The sequence below is a fragment of the Lytechinus pictus genome, chromosome 2 (assembly GCF_037042905.1).
Source record: "Lytechinus pictus isolate F3 Inbred chromosome 2, Lp3.0, whole genome shotgun sequence".
Taxonomy (NCBI): domain Eukaryota; kingdom Metazoa; phylum Echinodermata; class Echinoidea; order Temnopleuroida; family Toxopneustidae; genus Lytechinus; species Lytechinus pictus.
Window position 1 is genome coordinate 12,881,452 of NC_087246.1, and position 20,968 is coordinate 12,902,419.

The window sequence follows — 20,968 nt, forward strand, 5'->3', positions numbered from 1 at the left end:
CTGTAAGTAAGAAGTGCGTATGTACCCACAGTATAGCAGACTGTGTTGTGTTTATTGGCTTAAAATACAGCGGTGCAGAAAACATTCCACTTTTTTGTACAATGAGCTAAAAGTAAAAAAAAAATTATAGAACCACTGTGTGCATCTTCCGTATTTTCATCCCAAATTAGTATTAATATTTTACATGTTTCATCTCTTAAATATATTTTTTCATCAGGAGCTCACAATGTTAGCCAATGCCTTTTAATACCACATAACTTTTTATACTCTCAAAACTATGCTCCTTATAATAACTGTTTGGCTCCACATAAATATGACCGTTCTGTGTTTCTGTACATGTGATTAAAAGTAAACAAATTTTCTCTTTTCTCTAGGCTCCACAAGTGGGAAGTGCACTTTGCAAAGTGAACCACCAGTTCATCCAGCTCAATGTGACAACTTTTTTTGTCAGAAGGAGGTGTGGGCAGCATGTCATAGATGCCTGTGTTTCTTATGTTTTGAGCATTTTTCTTTAAGTGATGATTGTCTTTCCCACAATGTAGCATTTAATTCTAATAATGTAAATGTTGAACAACTTGGAATTCTAACAGAAACAGGGTCCAAGTATAAAGAGCAGGAAGAGCAAGAGGTAAGACAGAGAATCCCTGGAGCCATGGTGCAACCTCATGAAGTTCACAGCAGCATGACTCCTCCGGACAACGATGGAATGTCACCCTTGCCTCAGTCAAGTCTCACCAGTACTCAAGAGGCTGCTGTTCAAGAGATTTCGAAGAGTCCATCTGCAGCCTCTGGTAATGTTGATACCCTGAATCCGAGAGAATGCGTGGGAAGCATTCCAGAAGACATGGCTCAACCAAGCCTTCCATCTCTGTCTTCTGTTTGTGAAAGTCATCCTTCCTCATCAAGCAGAGAAACCCTAGAAAACTCAAGAGGTAATCCACCCTTACTTCATTCCAAAGAATGTGAAGGCCAGAGCATTCCAGTAAATGTGTCTGAATCAGCAAACCAACCTCAGGATGTAGATATGGATTGCAGCGTGATAACTCTTCCCGATGAAATGCTTCAAGTGGATCCAACACCTGTGTTGGAAAGTTGCACCCAAGCTCAACCGGAGACATTTGTTGTAGATGGCTTGCCTGCAGTCCCGATTCCAGAAACACCTACAGAATGTAAGAGTAGGAACCTACTCGTGAAAGAGTAACGGAACCGTGGGCAGTGCTACTTCACTGAAAAAAGTAAGAAGTTTGTGCCCTCTCGCAGACAATCAAGCTTTGATTGTGATTGCTTGAAATGTGATGGAAGAGGCCTTTCTTGTCAGAAGTTTAGCCAAGAAGACAGAATTGCAGTACGGAATGCATATTTTGACCTCGGCAATTTACAGGAACAGAGGCATTGGATTGCAAGACATACAGACGTAAAAGGAGAACTTGGGAGGAAGAATCAACGGCTAAAATATTTCCTGCCAGCTCCACAAGACCAGTTCGCAAGATTTAATGTTTGCCAGATGTTTCTATCGACTCTTGGAATTACAGAGGCAAGTAAGGACTGCCACCAAGAAGAGGCTTACATGTGGCATCTTACAAGAAGACAGACGTGGGGGCAGACAATCTAAGGAGAAAGATGCCATGCTGCGAGAAGGTGTTGAAGCCCATATCAAGCGGTTTCCATGTATGGAGTCTCACTATTGCAGGTCAAAGAGTAAGTGCCAGAACCTTTCTGCAGATTTGAATTTGACCATGATGTATGAAATGTACAAGCAGCAGCAGGAAGGTATTCTAGCATCATACTCCTTATACAGGCAAGTATTTCAAGACCTGAAGCTCAAGTTTCATAAGCCCAAGAAAGACACCTGTAGTCTTTGCGAGACTTATCACCGTGGGACCTCAATGGAAAGGGAAAAAACAAAGATCGGTATCTCAAGCACACAGCTCAAAAGGAGAAAGTAAGACAGCTGAAAGAAAGTGCAAAGGGAAGATCAAAAGCAGATGGTACATATGTATCGGCTGTGTTCGATCTTCAGCAAGTTATCTACTTGCCTAAATCAGCAAGATCTGAGCTATTTTACAAGAGGCGTCTGAGCAACTTCAACTTCACTATTTTTGAACTTTCTTCCCAGTTTGCCTGTGTTATCTATCTCATGAAGGTATCACAAGACGAGGTGCTTGTGAAGTGGCTTCCTACGTCTATAACTACTTGCAAACCCTTGACGAGAAGGGTGTCAAAGAGGTGGAACTATTTGCTGATGGCTGTGTTGGCCAAAACAAAAACAGCATCATCGCAAGTATGATGCAGTTTTTTGTGGAGCACTCATCCTCTGTCAGAGTTGTCACAATGAACTACTTTGTGACAAACCATGGACAGTCAGAGGGGGATTCAGTTCATAGTGTCATACAACGTTGTATGGACCGTGTAACTGAAATCATGATCCCAGGACAGTTAGCCAGCATCATTCGCATGGCAAGAGTCCAACCTCGCCCATACTTTGTAAATGAAATAACATCAGAGGATATCAGGGACTGGAAGATGCTCGGTCAACAGAGTGGCATTCTTCGTGTTCGTAAATCACAAGGTGGTCAATGCATGGACTGGACTCAGATCATGGCCCTCCAGTTCACCAAGGACTCTCCAAAGGATATCAAGTTCAAGATGTCTCATTGTGATGATGTGTTTGATGCCATCACAGTGGGAGGAATCCGCCGAAATGAGGAACATGAAAGAGAACTGCCAGATCCCTTGTATAAGAATGGGCCACCAAAGGTACCGCAAGCAAAGTACCTTGATCTAGAATCATTGTGTACGGGGAATACTCCTGCTGTTTGGCATCCTGACTACAAACAATTCTACAAAATGCTACCCCATTGAATGCAACACATATAGAAATGGCAATTGTGAGTGAGCATCGGGATTATCATCATCATTGCCGTCGTAGTCGTTTTTCATCATGATTATCTACATTACTACAACTTATTTTCTTTCATTTTTTTGAATTCATATTTAAATTATTTGTCATGCATTCTGCTCATTTTATGTTTTAAATAATCTTAAGCAATCCGTCCTCAGCAAGTGTTTTTATGTTTAATGTATATATCTGATTTATCATCAAAATATTTTTAGTATATTTGTGTTACCATATTGTATTATTATGCCGAAGAAAAATAAATGAATATAATCAAAGCATGTAATCTTCATTTACTTTGTTACATGTCGGGGTCCAAATGTTTTTTTGTTTCATTTTATCTCATTCTTGTTTCTTGGTTTCATTTATATTGACTTTTTATTTGGTTTCCTCTAATAATTTTTTTTTCTTTCAGGCAGTCGTGATCAGGATTTATTAGATCACAACACTGACTTCTCTGATATCGATCTGTGCGGCACAAAATTACTATTAAGTAAACCTTTCACCATCAAAATTCTTAGTTTTGATTTTCTTATGATTTTGGCTTAGATATAAGTCTAGTTTTTATTTTGATTTGATTTTCATTTTTGGTTTCATTTTTCTTACATTTTATTTCAGAGCCATCTATATCAAGAAGTGCCTCAACCATTATTGCGGGATGAGAAACTTGAGGAACCTCATTTGTTGTAGTGATCGACGTAATGATTTCGAGAAAGGAAGACTAACTTACAACAGGTCTAATATCCAGGGCCTTTTTACTGTAATAGAGAACATGTACTCTTACTGGACCATATGACTTCCACATTCTAAATTATCCTTTTTGCAGGACTAAGGTGTATTTGGTTTCATGGAATGCTGTACAAAGATACTCATTACTGCAACTCTTGTTTTAGATATATTATTCATATATTGATGAATTTAATTAGTCAATAACTTGAGGATAATTTGATAATGAATTAAATGACTTTTCATTAGTACTTCGATTATTGTATTCTATACCTTGTATACTACCGTTTCTGATTCTAATTAAAACATAATTGGTTTGTAGATGATTCTGTATGATACAAAATTATATTGATTGAAAACTATAATAATAATTGATGGAAAATGATCCTTTTACATAAATTGGTTAGTTATTAATTGTGTATTGAATCATTAGCATGTCTCCTTTAGAAGAGATAAGTGTTTTGCACTGCTAGGTTTCATAGTCTTTGAGACTGTAAAAAGATGAAATAACCTTTAATGTCAGCGGAATTTCTGCTGACATTCTTCTCACTAAAGATGCCCAAGAGTGATGATTGAAATAGGCAACGGTGATTATTTTACTTAAATTTCATTTGTTATAAAAGATATACACTCATTTTACAAATGTAAATATCTATGTCAATATTGAATTTAAGAGAATAAAGCGGTTGTGATAATTCGCCAACGGCCAGTATACTTAAAATTACATGATTTATTATAACATCTTCATGTAAACATTTCACTTTACATAAAAGTATTGTTCACAATATCATTTTGTTATTCGAGATATGAATTGTGACCTTTCAATTTTAATGAATGTTACATTGGTGCCCGAAAGTTCTGAGAAGGCAACAGATTGGAGGGGCATGCGATTGTGTGTGATCAAAACTTTTCTGTACCACTGGAAGCTGATTATTTCAGAATGTTGCAATGTAAAATTTTAATTTATGTATATTTATTTCTTGAATTTGATACTTTTTTGTCAACAAATCTGTATAGCAAAATGCTGCATTCACATGATACGATTGCCTCTAATCTTAATCAGGATGAAATGTATACTTGTTAGATATTTTCAAGTATTCTACGTAGGATATACAATTACTGAAATAATCATATTCAGTTGATGTATTCCAGATTATTCAATTTACATGTAAATTTCACAATACAGCATTGATTATTATTGAGCTAATATTTCAAATGAATTTTCAATTTATTGTATTCCAATGTATTTGCCACTAGCTATGCTTGTATCATATGTTATTGAATCCAAAGTGTTCTTAATATATTTCAATTATTATGTAGAGTTTACTGAGATGTAGTTGATATCTTTAATGAATTTCTTAAGCATGATTTTTATATGTACAAAGAATCTGATCTTTTTGTCTGTTTTCCACCTCATGTTCTGTTTCCAAATATTATAAATTAAAAGTGTTCTTCCACATTTAATGTACATTGTAGAGTATTGTTATAATGCTAATATTTCAAATGAAGTTTAAATTTATTGTATTCCAATGTATTTGCCACTAACTATGCTTGTATCATATGTTATTGAATCCAAAGTGTTCTTAATATATTTCAATTATTATGTAGAGTTTACTGGGATGTAGTTGATATCTTTAATGAATTTCTTAAGCATGATTTTTTATATGTACAAAGAATCTGATCTTTTTGTCTGTTTTCCACCTCATGTTCTGTTTCCAAATATAAATTAAGTGTTCTTCCACATTTATTTTCATCATGTGCATTCTTGAGTATTGTTTATGTACCCAGTATTTTCAATAATTTTCCCAAAAGTCACAACTCTGTAATTTTTCATAAAGGAGACATTTCAAAGTGATGTTTTTTCAATTTCTTATGAATTCCAAATATAATTTTTTTCTTTTCAGAATTGATCATATCAAAATGCAATAACATTTTTTTTTCATTCTACCCGAATGAAGCCCAGGAACACAGCAGAATGCATGACCATTGTGATTTTAAGGTAAACTTGAGTAGGAGGGGGTTAGGTTGGGGAGAGGTAGGTGGACGGGGGGTGGAAGGGGAGAGAGAGGAAGAGGATAGAGAGAGGGGGAGGGGTGGGAGGAGAGGGGAAGTGGGTGGTGAGAAAAAGGGAAGGGTGGAAGGAGAAAGAGAAGGGAAGTGAGTGGAGGGGGAGGGGTAGAAGGAGAAGGGAAGTGGGTGGAGAGAAAGGGGGAGGGGTGGAAGGAGAGAGAGGGGAAGTGGGTGGAGGGGGAGGGGGTGGAAGGGGAGAGGATTGGGTGGAGGGAGGGGAAGTGGGTGGAGAGAGTGGGAAAGGGGCGGAGAGAGAAGATTGTAATTTGAAATTTAATTTAATTTTGACAGCTGCTTCAGCAGATCTCTGCTTCGTTCTTTAAAATAATTAATCATCAAGGAATAATACTAAATAGTCAATTCAGCTTTGACAGAGAATACCTATAGATGGGATTTAAGAAATCTCAATTGTTTATATATATATATTTTTTTTTTTTTGGGGGGGGGCAGTGAGGCAAGTTAGTCAAAACAAACTGACGCTTGTTGGTGATGTTACTTATTCAATTCCAACGAAGTAAGTGTTCTCGAACGGTATAATTCTACTTTCTCAAACATAAAATTACAAGGAAGACAATGTGTTACATGTTGACATTATATTCATTTAATCCATAGCCTGATTGACAGATGAGTAGAGATTTCAGTGTCCTCTAAAACGTGGAGATAAAAAGAAAGTGAAAAAAATGGCCTGATTGACATATATATGAATAGAGATTTCCATATTTCAGTGTCCTCTAAAACGTAGGAGATAAAAAGAAAGTAATCCCCGGCCCCGTGCGTCTCCACGGTATTCATTGTGAAAATAAAATTATATTTGTACCAAAAGGGGAAAATGTAGGGCTAATTGATCTCACATTTGGAATTATTTCGTCTGCAATAGCAATTAAATCAGTTATTTATGATATCTATAGCCTACTTATAGAATTACAACCAAGACTATGCGTGGGACTGAGGCAAAGCTTCTACCGTCACTTCGTAAAAATAAATTTGCAGCGCGTCCTGAATTTAGGGTTTTCACGAAGTGACGGTTATACGCGCGGAGCACCATCCGTCACTTCGTGAAAATAAATCTAAGCGCGTCCCGTAAAATATTTTTTTCACAAAAATATGGTTCTGCTTACAGCTCATTATCTTCTTATATTTAAAGAAGATGCAAATGATTGGACTTGAACATTGCCTAGAATATGCCCTAAACGATAATATGAAATTTATCCACCCTGCATACTTGAAAGACGTTGAGATTGAGGTCTAAACCTTTGAAAGCGATTTACTAAAAACTAACTTTTTAAAAGTTGCGCGCTCATCCGTCACTTCGTGAAATAAGGGACGAATTGGCAATGGCTAGAAGATCAAAACTTGACCAACAAGAAACTTTCCACCCAATGGTGTGTCTTCTGTAAAGCGATATGGAGAATTAAAAAAAAATGTTGGGATCAATTATACAAGGTGGGATTAAATTAATGTTTATTCAATTACATTCTATGCTATCTAGGAATAAAGACTGTCTGTTACAAATACATATATAATAAAAGTGGCATTTCTTCTAACCTTCATATTGTCCAACTGTAAGTTCACCTCCTGTGTCTGCTTCAGATAACCATTCAGAGATGGTTGTTAGTGCCTCTCTCTGCAGATCTTCATCCATATACCTATGTACAGGAATAAATTATTAGAAGAAAGCTGTGTTCTGGTAATTTTCATCATGATTTCAGCATTTCAAAAGTTAAGATGATAATGGTCAGTTAAATGATAGCGTGCCATATTTATAAAAAATTCCCTCTTTTGTGACAAACTGCGAGTACCACAACAAAATTATGGAACCATTTCTATTAAAAAACATCTATTCCTGTTACATGCCTTAAGCCCTCAATAGAATTATAATAAAAGATACATACTTTCATACAAATAAGCAAAACCCGACTTCAAATACAATCTGCCAACAAATAAATTCTTAATGGCAATGTTTTTTTCTTGTTATAAAAGTGGCACCACAATATAATTTATTCAGTAAGAACTAGTTATGCAAATATAACGATAAAAATAATTAGTTACAATAGGAATTACCAAATTATGACCATCTTTACCTTGCAAGTTGAACAGGTTTGGTTTGTGCTTGTTTTCTCAGTTCATCTTCCTGATCTCTTGTAAGGTAACTCAGACCTTCATAGAAAAGCTGACAATATGAGAATGAAAAGAACACTAGAACAAAGGGAATTTTCCTCTACAATTCTTCTCTTATCCAAGGAACTCCCTCTCCCATCATCTCTTAGTGAAATGACCATTTGGAGCACTTCACTCAACACTCTCATTTTCCATCAGACACTCAAATGCTAACTTTCTCAGGAGCAGTCTGCTCTTCTGATTTTTTTTAAAGAGAACATTCAATAGTTGGCAAGTTTTCACTTACATGTAGAATATTTCAACTACTTTGTCAGCTGGAATGAAAATGGGTACATGCATTGGTGTTAAATCAACATATTTAAACACAACTGATATTGGTGTGAGCAAAATTGGTTTAGAAGCAGCTAAAAATATCAGACATAAAATCAACCTAGTGAGTGGGTATCGTTCAAGGAACCACTCACGTGTAGATCCAATGTGATGACAATTTATGCACCCACAAACATGTGCAGTTAAGTTTTTTTTTAGTATCATGTGCAGTTAAGTGTATTTTTAGTATGGAGCTACCCTGGGAATGATCATAGCTTGCACAGACAGTGACGGTTGAAATGTGATCATTTGAAATATCTTATTAAAATGTCATCTAAAAATGTGGGTGGAATATAATAAGATCTCTTGAGCGATATCCATAGTTTAAGATTGACAATAAGAGACTAGCAATTTTGGAATAGATTTCATCCAGATTAACATTTAGCAAACACTACTTGATATTAAACTCTAAAGAGATATCCTCGGTGAAATGTTAAAATCTTGTATCTCAAAATTCAAACATATATATATAATAGGGTAGTTATGTAAAAGCTTGATTTTAGAGTAATGACATAAATAACAACCTTTTTTAATTTCTAGATCAATGGTTTTAACACGCAGTGATGATATGGAACCATACAAATGCTGTGGATTATTATTAATATTCCCCAAGTTGGTATTTGAAACAAAAAATATTTTACCAACAGTCTCAGCACTTTTTCACAAAACAATGAACCCATTGACTACTGTATTCCGAAATTTCCAAAGGCTAATTACAGGATCTTCCAGTTCTAGAAGGCAACAAGTTGACAGCGACTTGTAGTTAAGAATATGTGCATATTACTTAGCATGTAATATGCAGTAGCACCTGTCACCTGAACATGATGTGGCCAATTTGATGATGTACTATAGCATTGAATGTAGGGATTTAGGCATGAATTATAGTTCTACTGGAATCTTTGTAAAAAATAAATCATAGAGCTGCCAAATGGGATATTCATCAATTCAGGAAGAATTCACTGAGGACTTTGGGAAGTCCACTTTCAATCACACAAAATACAATGTAAATCAGTATGTTGATTATTTCTGGTTATTCAATTCAAAATATTGTCAACTTTTCAGAGTCTTTCTGACAACCAGGGAGATTTGGCAGCTCTGAATTACAAACACTATATTATGTTATATTTGTACATTGTGCCCTCACCTTATTAAAGTTGAAGTTATGTTTGCAAAGGAATTCGATACTTGATGCCTGAAAATCAGAAAAATCACACAAAAACATGGTCAGCATTAATAATGAAGTGTCATTTCATCTTTAAATAAACCTTTGCTTTATATTACACCAACAAGTGAAAATATTAAAAGGATACTATCATGATGACTTAACTCCATCTTGCTCTAAAGGTTAACTATTTTCCAAGATGTTTGTAATTTCAGTGTAGATGGGGGTGGGAATCTGACACTCTAGTAAATTATTTATTTATCTTTTAATCCTTAAGATGTGGCATTGGTGTGATTTAGCCAAGGTTAAATATTTTACCTTTGATGAATATTCATCTGCAACTGATAAAAAGTATTATTAACCGTATCAGACATCTGAGCAGGGCAACTTTGAAACATTGTTGCCTGCTTAAGACTGGGATCAAATGGCCGGTCAATAAAATTCCAATTGTTTATCCACGGGCCCAATTTATTGCCCGCTCAGGAAAGTCAATGAGAAAATGCGTGGAAATGTAGCGGGCAATAAAAGGCAGCGCTAATATCCGGGTATTCTACGCGTTTTTGCACGCGTCCTTGAACCGCGCAGTGCTATACGTCATAATGGTAATCAAGTTAAGACAACGCTGGATACTGCGTCCCTAGGCCAGGGACTCGTCATTTCAATTACGTCACAATGGTAAAGTTCAGAGGCCTAGTCTGCTCAACATGATAAACTAGATTCTCATTCTAAAAATTTAAAATATCTAAATTTTAACGATTTTTGCTCTAGATGTCTGATTTGGTTAATAATAGCAATATTGACTGGCCTGGGGGCGAAAGGACATATATCGCCCTCACTAAATTGATATCACCCTCGTCTACGACTCGGGCGATATAAATCTAGTTTGGGTGATATATGTCGTATCGCCCCAAGGCCAGTCAATATTGCTTTATTATACCAAGTTACATGTACCTACTGTTGATAATAATAATAATTGGCTTTCATTTTGCACTTTATCAATCTATGACTGCTCAAAATGCTTCACAATTATTATAACCCTGTCACTGGATTCATAGCTTTTCTGGCAGCCTGTTAGGCGCAAACTTGCTAAACCAACCACAATGACGGTTGTTTCCTACCGGTACCCAATTAGCACCTGGGTGAGAGTGGCAAAGTGTGGATTGACGCCTTGCTAAAGGACGCTAGGTCATGGTGGGATTTGAACACATGACTCTCTGATTACAAGCCGAGAGTCATAACCGCTACACCACGGCGCTGATTGTTATCAGATGGTGCTTGTACAAAACCTATTTGAATTATGAATAAAGTGGTCAAAGGGTTTAATACCTGGCATGTAAATCTGGAATCCACAGAGGATATACTCCTTGGAAAGAGATAGAAGTTATATGTGTGTGCCTCATACCTAGACAAAAAACAAAAGAATACAAAATGAACATCATCAGGGTCCATTTTCAAAAACCTTCACTGGTCTATAGATATCACTTTATAATTGTGTACTGAATTCAATGAAGTTTACAATCCTAATGAGAATATATGAATATTTCTGCTTGTTTAATCATATTCTTAGATTTAAGGGAATAGCCTGAAGGGCCTGTAACTACAAGCTCTCCATTACCAAAATCACTAAAAATGTTCACATCTAAATTAAAAAAATCTGTTCAGCTAAGAAATTGCTTCATAGAATTAAGTAAAAAGAGCTCTTACAAGAGCAGCAGAATATATTCCAAATAAATATCTAGACACTTTACAAATTTGTTTATTATTGCTACCATTCAACTATAAACAAATGTCTACCAATACTACCAAGGAGGTGTTTTGTAAACCTGTTATTAAGTTACACATAACGACTTACACATCATTTTTACACAAACAGGTTACTTGTTTTAACATGTAATGTAGGTTTCATATAAGATTCCCAATCTCTGATTACCATTACAAGGAAAGGTTGACATCAGACATGTTTACATTAAATTCTTGCTGTTAACAAGCATGTGAGTGAAAGTTTATAATTTGTCCATTGATAAATTGAGGTTAAAGGAAATTCACTCCCATGATATGAAACAGGGGGAAAAATATGGTATCTCATTAAGGACTAGAACAGAACACCAGTTGTAGATGACTTGTGATCAGCTGTAGGAAACTACATCCAGTATACATGAACATACTTACTCATTCTTATTTGGTACTTTGACAAATGCAGATATTCCTTTGAGAACAGAATAGAGAGAGGGAAAATGAAAAGAACAATGTCATGTCACAATTTACAGAGGTTGAGTGTTTTTCATTATTTTGGTAATTCAGTCTTCAGTCTGATTTTTTTCAAAGAGAAATGATCTCTTCTCATTGTTGTAAAAATCATGCTCTGAAATATTTCTAAAGATCAGTAAATTACACTATCACTGAAGAAAATATGATTACTCACTCTCTTTCTTGACTCAAGGCTCCACACTAACTTTTTTTTCTTGGTGGCCCGAATGGTCCAACAAAATTATAAATTTTACATTCTTGGTGGCCCGCAAGGCAAATTTGGTGGCCCTAAAACAATAGAAAACATTACAATTTTCCAACACTTTGGTAGCCCAATTGGACCACCAAGTGTGGGCTTTTGCAGAATTTTGGTGGCCCTACTCTCATTTATGGTTGCCCCGGGCCATCGCTAATGTCACGCCCTGTCTGGTACTTATCTCCAATAGGTTTACCCTTTGTTCTCGCTACCCGCCAGTCCCCCTTCTCTTTTTCACTGCATCTCTCTCTCTCTTTTCCATGTCATTTGCATCTCACCTAGCTGACAGATGGTATACTGCATGGCCATTCTCCTAAGCTTCTCATATCGCTGAGCTGGGGTGTCAAACAGGCTGTTGATATCATCCTGTGTTGCATGAAGACCAGTGAATTCTGTATCAATGGCTGCATTAATGAAAAAAGAAAAAGAAATAAGGATAATCAATTTATTAGACCTCAGCATCCAAGCACCTTTGAAGTTTGTTTGCCATACCAGCACTGAAAAGTTTTCCTTCTATTTTATAGTAGTAGAAGAGTTAGAGAACAGTGCAGTTATTTAGAATCAAGATTTCACTGCACTTGTCAGACTGATGTGATTATTTACTCAGATAGCAATGCTGACAATTTTCATGAAACAGTTGCATCTGTTTTTGGCCCAGAGTCTAGAGCTGAGCTACTGAAGACTCTGAGCCGAGTGCAAAATTTGTTAGTGAACACTACTACAACCGAGATGGTTCATGACACACTTTTATGCGCACCTACTTGGTGGTCACCAGCTTAAATACAGCTCTATTACAGAGATCATAAGTTGATAAATTACAACTTGAAAATAATCTCACAACAAAATTTCAGTGGTTATGGCTTTTCTCTTAGACAATAAAGGACATCTCCTTCAGTGTGTCTACCAAGGCTCCCCTTGCTCAGTCATTGGTCTGGTCCAACGAACCAACTTTTCACTTTTGACGTAGAGGATTACATTTAGATTCCCATTTTGGCTGTTTACTGATTATTACATCGTCTACAGAGAGTTTGTGAATGATGAAGACTAGTACATCCAGGAAAATTCACAACATCCTGAGCCTAAAGGATTTTGCAATACCAGAGTAATGCACCCGCAATTTGACATGTGCCTCCATTCAACATGGCAAACTCATTTCACAAGCCAGCAGTGTCAATCACCACAACACACACCGGCACTATCACTCACCACATGAAATTCCTAATTTCAACTCCAAAATCCCCTTTAAAAGGTAAAATTTTGTCATAAAAATTTGGATACTGCGCCATTTTCCAGAGCGTGCAAAGGCTTAGTTCACATTTAAGAAGTGGGTTCACAAAAAAATGTGTTAAAAATGATGATATCTGTGGTTTAGTTCCGAGTTTGTGGACGTTCTCGCAAATTCAGGATCTTATCTTTTACAAAATAACTAATCAAAACAAAAAAATCTACCGCATTGAATTTGCACAGAAATCAAGTTGACGGCATGCTAGCGGCCTTAAATCGACATGGGGTCAGAGCGTGATGCGGGAGCAAATGGCCACTGCTGCAACTCCCATGTTGCATATCACGTGCGGTGTGGCGTAATTCAGCGACGCTCGCTTGCATTGATTTCTGAACATGGGAGTGCTATGTCGAATGAAAGATGGGAGCTGTTGATTTGCAGCCACAAATACATTTCAAGATTAAGGTACTAGAAATTCATTTCCGACATTTATACAATATTGATTTCATTTTTAAACAAATATTCATTAAAAACAAGGCATAAGCGATTTTGTGTCTTGCCCACTTATGAAAATAATCAGAAATATTGTGATTTGCGAGGGCACGCAACAGAATTGTATCAAAACTTCATTGTGAAATAACTGGGATGGAATAACATTTGTCATAAGGGCATTTTCACCACAGATGGACACATAGGCGAAAAAAATCAAACTGATATTCATGTCAAATGCTTTATGTTTTTCAATAAAACAAGACCTGAAGTTTCTGGGACATTTTCTTTTTCCGACTCTGGCAGCCATTTTTACTTCAAAATGGCCGCCAAAGTATGGATACAAATTAGTGTTGAAAATGGTATATTGATACATATGTTATTTTGACAGTTTTTTTAAGAACAGGTTTGATCATGATGTTTTCCCCTGTGACTTAGCTTGCTATTATAACACTTTATAAAATCCCATAGAAAGAAATTCCAGTAATTCATTTATCTGATAAAAAAATATTGATGAAGTACGTGATATGGTATGTAACGTCAGTTACCAAGAACATGAACTTTTTTCTCATTTCCTAGAAAAGAGGATATATTATATGAAACTTGGTAGATTTCCTCCTTAGGTAACACCCCTCATTTCTACACCAAAATAAAAGATAATCAAATAACAATCAAGCCATAGGGTACCATTATATGTGTAACGTCAGTTATCAAGTGGAAAACGTAATGTAAGTTACCGAGATGTAATGTCAGTTACCATGATAAAACATTGGTTACCAATAGTGAAATGCAAATGTGGTCAATTTTATGGTGAAGAAATATTGTATACTTGTTATTTAAGTCTTTCACTTAGTTAAATCACACCAGAAGGAGCTTGCTTATGACTTTTAAAAGATATAAGTTCACAAGGAATACTATATAAAATTATGAAGGAAGTTGCATTCCCATCGTGCAAAAAAATACTATGAATTGTTTTGCATATGTACATGTACTTACCAAGTACCTAATTGTTTGTATCAGACAATTTTTTTGTCATTTGTCTTTTTTTTTGGTTTTCGGGGAGAGGGGGTACTTTTTTCAACCTATTGCCTAATACTGCAACATTTGATAAGCTTAACATTGCGATGAATGGGGGTTTCCAGGGCCCCTTTTTTAGTTTCTATGGTTATTTTGAGCATTGCCAGGCTAAAAGTAAATTCCTGGTTTTTAAACATGTACCTGTTAGTAACTAGATGTGTGATACAATTTTTTTGTTTTTGGTTTACAAGTATAGATGAAAAGTAAAATTTGACAGTTCTGATCAATGCTGCATGGATCTACTAAAACTGTTTCTTTTTTCTTATTTACAAATAGTTCAGTTTCAGTTTAGAAGCTGGAGTTTATATTTTGTTGACAGCTTAAAAAAGAAATTAGCAAAGAGAATGATTAAACAAATTATGAAGAAAATTTGAAATCCGACAGATATGAATAAGCATTGCAAGCTTGCACTGACCAGAATAGAAATCAATAAAACTGCATGGCTGCATGATATTCAGGTGAGGGATAGCCTAGGGGAGGAGACCCTGATTCATTTTGCTTTTTTTGAGGGGAGGGGGAGGTTAAAGAAGGAAAAGGTTTAAAAAGTCAAAATATGAAACTGATGAATATATGTAAATGGGGGTATAGTCAGAAAAATCCATGTGTAAATACAATGCAATATCAAATTACTATAGGAATACATGTAGCTGCTATGAACCCCCCCCCCCCCCCCCGAGTAAATAAAACAATTCCTATTTTTTGATGTATTATGAAACTTTTATGATTTTAAAAAGCCTTACAGATAAGTACCAAGAAAATTATTCCTTTGAAAATCATTAAGCTCTGGTAAATGTTAATGTGTAATGTAAGTTAGCGACAAGTAATAATAAAATGTTCAAATAAAAAAAAAGGAATTAAGAAAAAAAGGAATAAAGAAATCAAATATCAATAGATTTTGTATCATTTCAAAGCTCTTAAAAAGACCTTTCAAATGATACCAAGAACTCTAATTTTCCTCAAGAAATTACAAAGTTATTCCAGTTTAAGTCACGCATATTCAGTCAGACTGCAGGTCACAAGAAAGTGGCTTCTTTCATCCAAGTGATATTCATGACTTGAGATGTTTTGCATATTTAATGAGCTTGATGCGGACCAAAACACCTCTTTTCAAAAAATCACACTTTTCATTTGCCAAGTACATAAAGCAGCTTGAAAACAAGTATACTGCACTCTGATTGGTCAAAAAGACCACACAATGGCAAATTCCAACGGTTCCAGTGCTTGGGTTCGTGGGAAGGTCACACTTCCCATGTGGTAATCTCCTCAAATACCCCGCGCCTGTTGTTCTGTGAACCTTATCCAGCCAATCAGAACTCTGGATTTCATGCAAGTACAAAATTTAGAAATCTCGTCTTGCACCTTGGTGGGAAAAGTGTGATCTTGACCCGATTAAAAGGTGCCGCATATCAAGAGTGGCATTGTGAGAAAGTACAGAAGTTCAGCTTTATGGTGATATAGATATCATTGAGGCTCAAAATAAAAAGTTTTGCACAATTTGCAAAAGAAAACAGAGGAAGAAAATTCAGTTTTGAGGCACAATTTCAGGCCAGAAATTTACTTATTTAACAAAATATTGTATACAAAATAAATGACCAATATGAAAGAGTAACTTTTACTCTATCTGATGGTGCAATAATATTTCATTTAACTTGAGGTTAAAACAGGTAAATTCTTAGAGAAAGAAAATCTCACGAATCACGAGATTATGCAAGGAGGAGGATTCAGCCACGAGATGATTTGGATGAATCTGGCCTTTTTGCTCATTAGCATAGGGACCTGCGGTCTGACTGTATTCATCCAAATTTGTGGTCATTGTCTTAAAGGGATGGTCCGGGCTGAAAATATTTATAGCTCAATAAATAGAGTAGAACTCACTGAGCAAAATACCGAAAATTTAATCAAAATCGGATAACAAGTAACAAAGTTATTGAATTTTAAAGTTTAGCAATATTTTGTGAAAACAGTCGTCATGAATATTCATTAGGTGGGCTGATGATGTCACATCTCCTCTTGTTCTTTTGTATTTTATTATATGAAATTAGGTTTATTCAAATTTTTTCCTCCAAGAACTAGAAAAATTGGATTGACAACTGATTTAGTGCATTAGATATTTATACCTGCAACTTATTTCATTACAAGGGAGACATATTTTTCACACAAGTATGAAATAAAGAATTAAATATGATTTTATGTAATAACATAAGAAAACGGAAAGTGGGGATGTGACATCATCAGCCCGCCTAATGAATATTCATGACGACTGTTTTCACAAAATATTGCTAAACTTTAAACTTCAATAACTTTATTATTTGTTATCCGATTTTGATGAAATTTTCGGCATTTTGCTCAGTGAACTCTACTCTATGTATTAAGATATAAATATTTTCAGCTCGGACCATCCCTTTAATGTAAAGTCTAAATGTAAAGTCAATGGAATACAGAACCGATTTTTGTGACCATTTTGAACCCAAGTCTTCAACAGGCTCTAATTTCTTTGTTTTTGAGCACTTTGAAGTAATTTAGGTACATGTGTCAGTGGAAAGGTGAAAGAAAGCTCAATTGATGTGTAATCATTTCACTTTGTAATTCTTCTTCTTTATATGTGTACAATAATTTATTCTAATTAATTTCAATTAATTATGCAAATTACGCAAAATAACAATTACCAGTACTTGCCTCTTTTTTTGCCAAATGAAGGTGATCATGATAGATATTTTATATAATAGTTGGCATCACAACAGCATCATGTAGATAATTTTCTTAATGAATTTGTTTAAAGTATTGTTTTTGTAATTTCTAATGTATTTCTATGTTTTTCTGATACAAGCTCTTTTTTAAACTTTAGTATTGTATACATGTATGTATGGGGTCTTTTTTTTACATATGAAAATTATCATTCCTTTTGTACTTTGTATGACCAAATAAAAATAGAAGTGAGCTATTTTCTGATGTATTTAATTGTTTCACCAATTCCTTATGTATTCTATTGTTTCAACAATTTGTTATACATGTATAATATGTAGCTTTTTATTTTAGAGACAATGGGCATTTGATTACAATTTTTTTAGGAGGGATGAGCAGCTGAGTGTAAAATATGTATGTAGCATTGTATGCAATATTACAAAGACCCTGTTTGAGCTCTCTTTTTTAAAGAAAAATAAATAAATTCAGATTCTAGAGTGAAATCACTGCAAATAAATGTACACAATTTTTTACACATACTTCCATACTATTATGAAACAGAACAACAAAATTAGCAAGATTTTGTGGAAAAGAACTTAACAATCCAAACTTACCAATCTTCCCATGGATAAACTTAAAAGGCACAAAATTATTAGTTGAAGACAAAAGAAAAGGAAAAGAGTGGTCTATTTCTTTCAAAACAAAACAAAAAACAACCAGGAAAAAACAGATATCAAAGCTCTAAACAACAACAAAAACAGACATCAAAGCTCCAAACAAACACTCAAAACAAGAGAAACAAAAGTGACACAAAAACTTGTACCAATCCCATCCCCATTTTCCAGTTTAAAACACAACCCCCACCTGCATCCCTAAAGAAAAAAAAGAGAGAAAAGGAAAAAAAAAAAAAGAAATAGAAAAAAAATCATAAATACAGGATTTAGACCCATCTGGAAATAAAATATTGTTTCCTCTGAGTTTTCATGTATTTTCTTAAAAGAGTGTAAAAAAAATTCAAAAATAAATAAACAACAACAAAATAAACAACATAGTTCTTGCAGTTTAATCGTAAAGTCAACATTTAAGATATTCCCCTTTCAAAAGCAAATCCAGTCTCCAAATAATGAAACATGATACAAAAAAACAATAAAATAATGAAATATATAAAATTAAATAAAAAAATAAACAATAAAAAATAAACATCATTTTTTCATTTTAATTTAAAAGTCAACATTTACTATGATATTCCCCTTTGAAAAGCAAATCCAGTAGCAAAATAATGAAACATGATTGAAAAGTTTCCAAAAATATTTTTTTTCTACAAAAGAAAAAAAAAACACTATAGATTTTGCATTTTAATTAAAAAAGTCAACATTGATATTCCACTTCCAAAAGAAAATCAAGTTTCCAAATGATGAAACATGATTGAACAATCAACCACCTTGACTCTTGAGTCACATAACCTTGGGAGGAAAAAATATTTTTGTAACTAAATGTAGAATCAATATCAGAATAATAATCTACGGTATAATGACAGAAATTTTCATAAAAAGGCACAATATTATCAAGTAACAAACAATTCAGATCCAGTTCAATCCAGCATAAATGACTCACCGCTTCCGTCACCCAGCCCACCGCATCGGGCAGCTCGACTGCCGAGAAGGTGAGAGACCGGCGGTGGCAAGGGTACAATGTAGCTTGCGAATCTTATATCTCTTAAATCTGTTAATTTTTTTGTATTTTGCAGATCAATAGTAAAAGAAAGACTAGGTACCCTTGTTTGGAAATATTTTCTACTTACCATCACAAAATTTCAATCATTTATGCATCCAAAAGTTTTATGAACTTTCAAGCGGCGATATCCATATTTGACAGGCGAGTATCCAGACCATATTGAAACTTGTATGTACAGAAAGAATATCGTCGGCTGTCTGAAAAAGGCATAAGATTGCAGGCCACAATATGCGCAAGCGCAGTAAACTCTATTTTCGAGGAGCGGGCCAAACAGAAGCGATGCCACTCGCAGCAAAAACCGCGCATGACCGGTGCAGCCAAAACCAGCGCTCGCGATGCGGCGGCATTCACACATACGGTAGGCCTACCTATGACTATGTAATATAAATTATGAACGTCTGACAAAAAGATAACTAACTGATCACCTGACCAGTACGCAAATCACATCAGATGCAGAGTTGATCAGTCGTCAGCGTCTGGAACGCTCACCAAGAATTCAACATAAAAGCCTCAAAATGTTAGTTTAACCTTAATCCATATTAAGTTTCAAATGTTGTAGAAGTTGAATTGTGATGTTTTAATTTTATGTAACATTGTTAGATCTAATTTAAGCAAACATTTTATCCATCTAATTTGTATCTTAAAATAAAAGTCCTTGACCTTGGTTATGGTTGCACTTGCAGTTGCAGTTGCAAATAAAAACGAAAATGACCAACCCATATAGGGTCTAGACCGTATTGTCGCCTATGAGGTCCATACATGTAATGTTTGGACCTCATTGGTACTAACAGTGAGATGCCCTTGCCTGGTCACCCTACATTATTCACCACCATGGACTGGTCATTATTCCTCCCCAACTTGGTCTCTTTGCTAACACATCTTGATCCACACGTGGGACCGATCCAAAACCTGGCCTAGCCAGGTCTAAATGCGGAGGCCCGGCCAAAAGTAACTCAGTAATTACAAGAATAACATACCAACGAAACAGCTATCTCGAATACTTTCAAAAATATTCCTTGACTCAAAGTTGTAATTGGTTCGATTGATTTCCATATTTGTCAAAACTTGAGGGTAACCAAACTTGAGTCTTGACTGGTTTTCTCTCTAGCTCGGCTCGGCAGTACAGTCGGTACGATTCGGCGCGCCGGCGCGGCGGCCGCGCGCGCGTGCGTCTATTTACCTTTTTCTATTGTATGGTGGATGGAGTTGAGCTGAATCTGAGACTGAGTCTCTCAAACCAAAGACAGTTTATAGACTTCGATTCCCACATTCCTGCCTAATCGCAGAGCTACAGAAACTGCAGTAGATAGTACAGTGAGTAGTGAAGTAAATTGTTTATCGTTATTAACGCAATTTATTGTATGGTTCTGGTTTAAATTTTCACTCTCTCCCTTTGCATATTCTCTCTAAGTCATGATGACGCAAAATGCTATATGTGGGACCACATTCCAAGCACAAGCCAAAAACAATGCACAAATTGCAATGCAAGTGAAAACGGGAGGGGGGGGGGGGTAGCCAGTTGGCTCCTAGTCCTAGAGAGTAAAAATCATTCACTAACGTTAGCTTAGCTTACTCGGAAAGAGTTCCATATGCACCCCCCACCAAAAATAACAACAGATTGTTGAGACTTCCGGTTCGTTCACTTCAGATTTTTCTATCATTTTTTAGTTTACTGTTGCTTACCTTACTTGGATCTGGATCTGGATCACCCAAGGGTTCATTACATGCCGCCGCGCACAGAAAAATCAAGCCATAGAAGTCGTGTGTTGTGGACCCAAGAAGTGAGATCCCAGCACGCGCGACCCACTAGTTAAATCCACTGCCAAACGCGGTTCGTGGTGCGAGGTTAGTATACTAATACTAACCTCGCAATACGTGTGAGTGGATCTGGATGTATACGATGCAGGGCCCTTCTGGGCA

General features: G+C 35.6%; 1 protein-coding gene across 1 annotated transcript; it reads right to left on the reverse strand.

Annotated features, from left to right (window-relative positions):
- Positions 1-6,130: 6,130 nt before the first annotated feature.
- LOC129284300 (poly(A)-specific ribonuclease PNLDC1-like) lies at positions 6,131-20,170 on the reverse strand. Its single transcript, XM_054919722.2, has 7 exons — positions 20,026-20,170; positions 12,123-12,248; positions 11,511-11,547; positions 10,668-10,743; positions 9,324-9,371; positions 7,774-7,862; positions 6,131-7,338 (listed from the first exon to the last, which is right to left on the reverse strand). Exons 1-7 carry the CDS (start codon positions 20,099-20,101, stop codon positions 7,233-7,235), a joined length of 558 nt encoding a protein of 185 aa, XP_054775697.1. The 5' UTR covers positions 20,102-20,170; the 3' UTR covers positions 6,131-7,232.
- Positions 20,171-20,968: the final 798 nt, after the last annotated feature.

What these genes read in the sequence shown, in the direction of transcription:
- LOC129284300 (XM_054919722.2), bottom strand. Translation starts at nt 20,101, where the DNA reads ATGGAAATCAATCGAACCAATTACAACTTTGAGTCAAGGAATATTTTT. An exon ending in GTATACCATCTGTCAGCTAG is followed by an intron (nt 11,548 to 12,122) that starts GTGAGATGCAAA and finishes CTGTTCTCAAAG; the next exon opens with GAATATCTGCATTTGTCAAA. An exon ending in AAAGTACCAAATAAGAATGA is followed by an intron (nt 10,744 to 11,510) that starts GTAAGTATGTTC and finishes TTTTTTGTCTAG; the next exon opens with GTATGAGGCACACACATATA.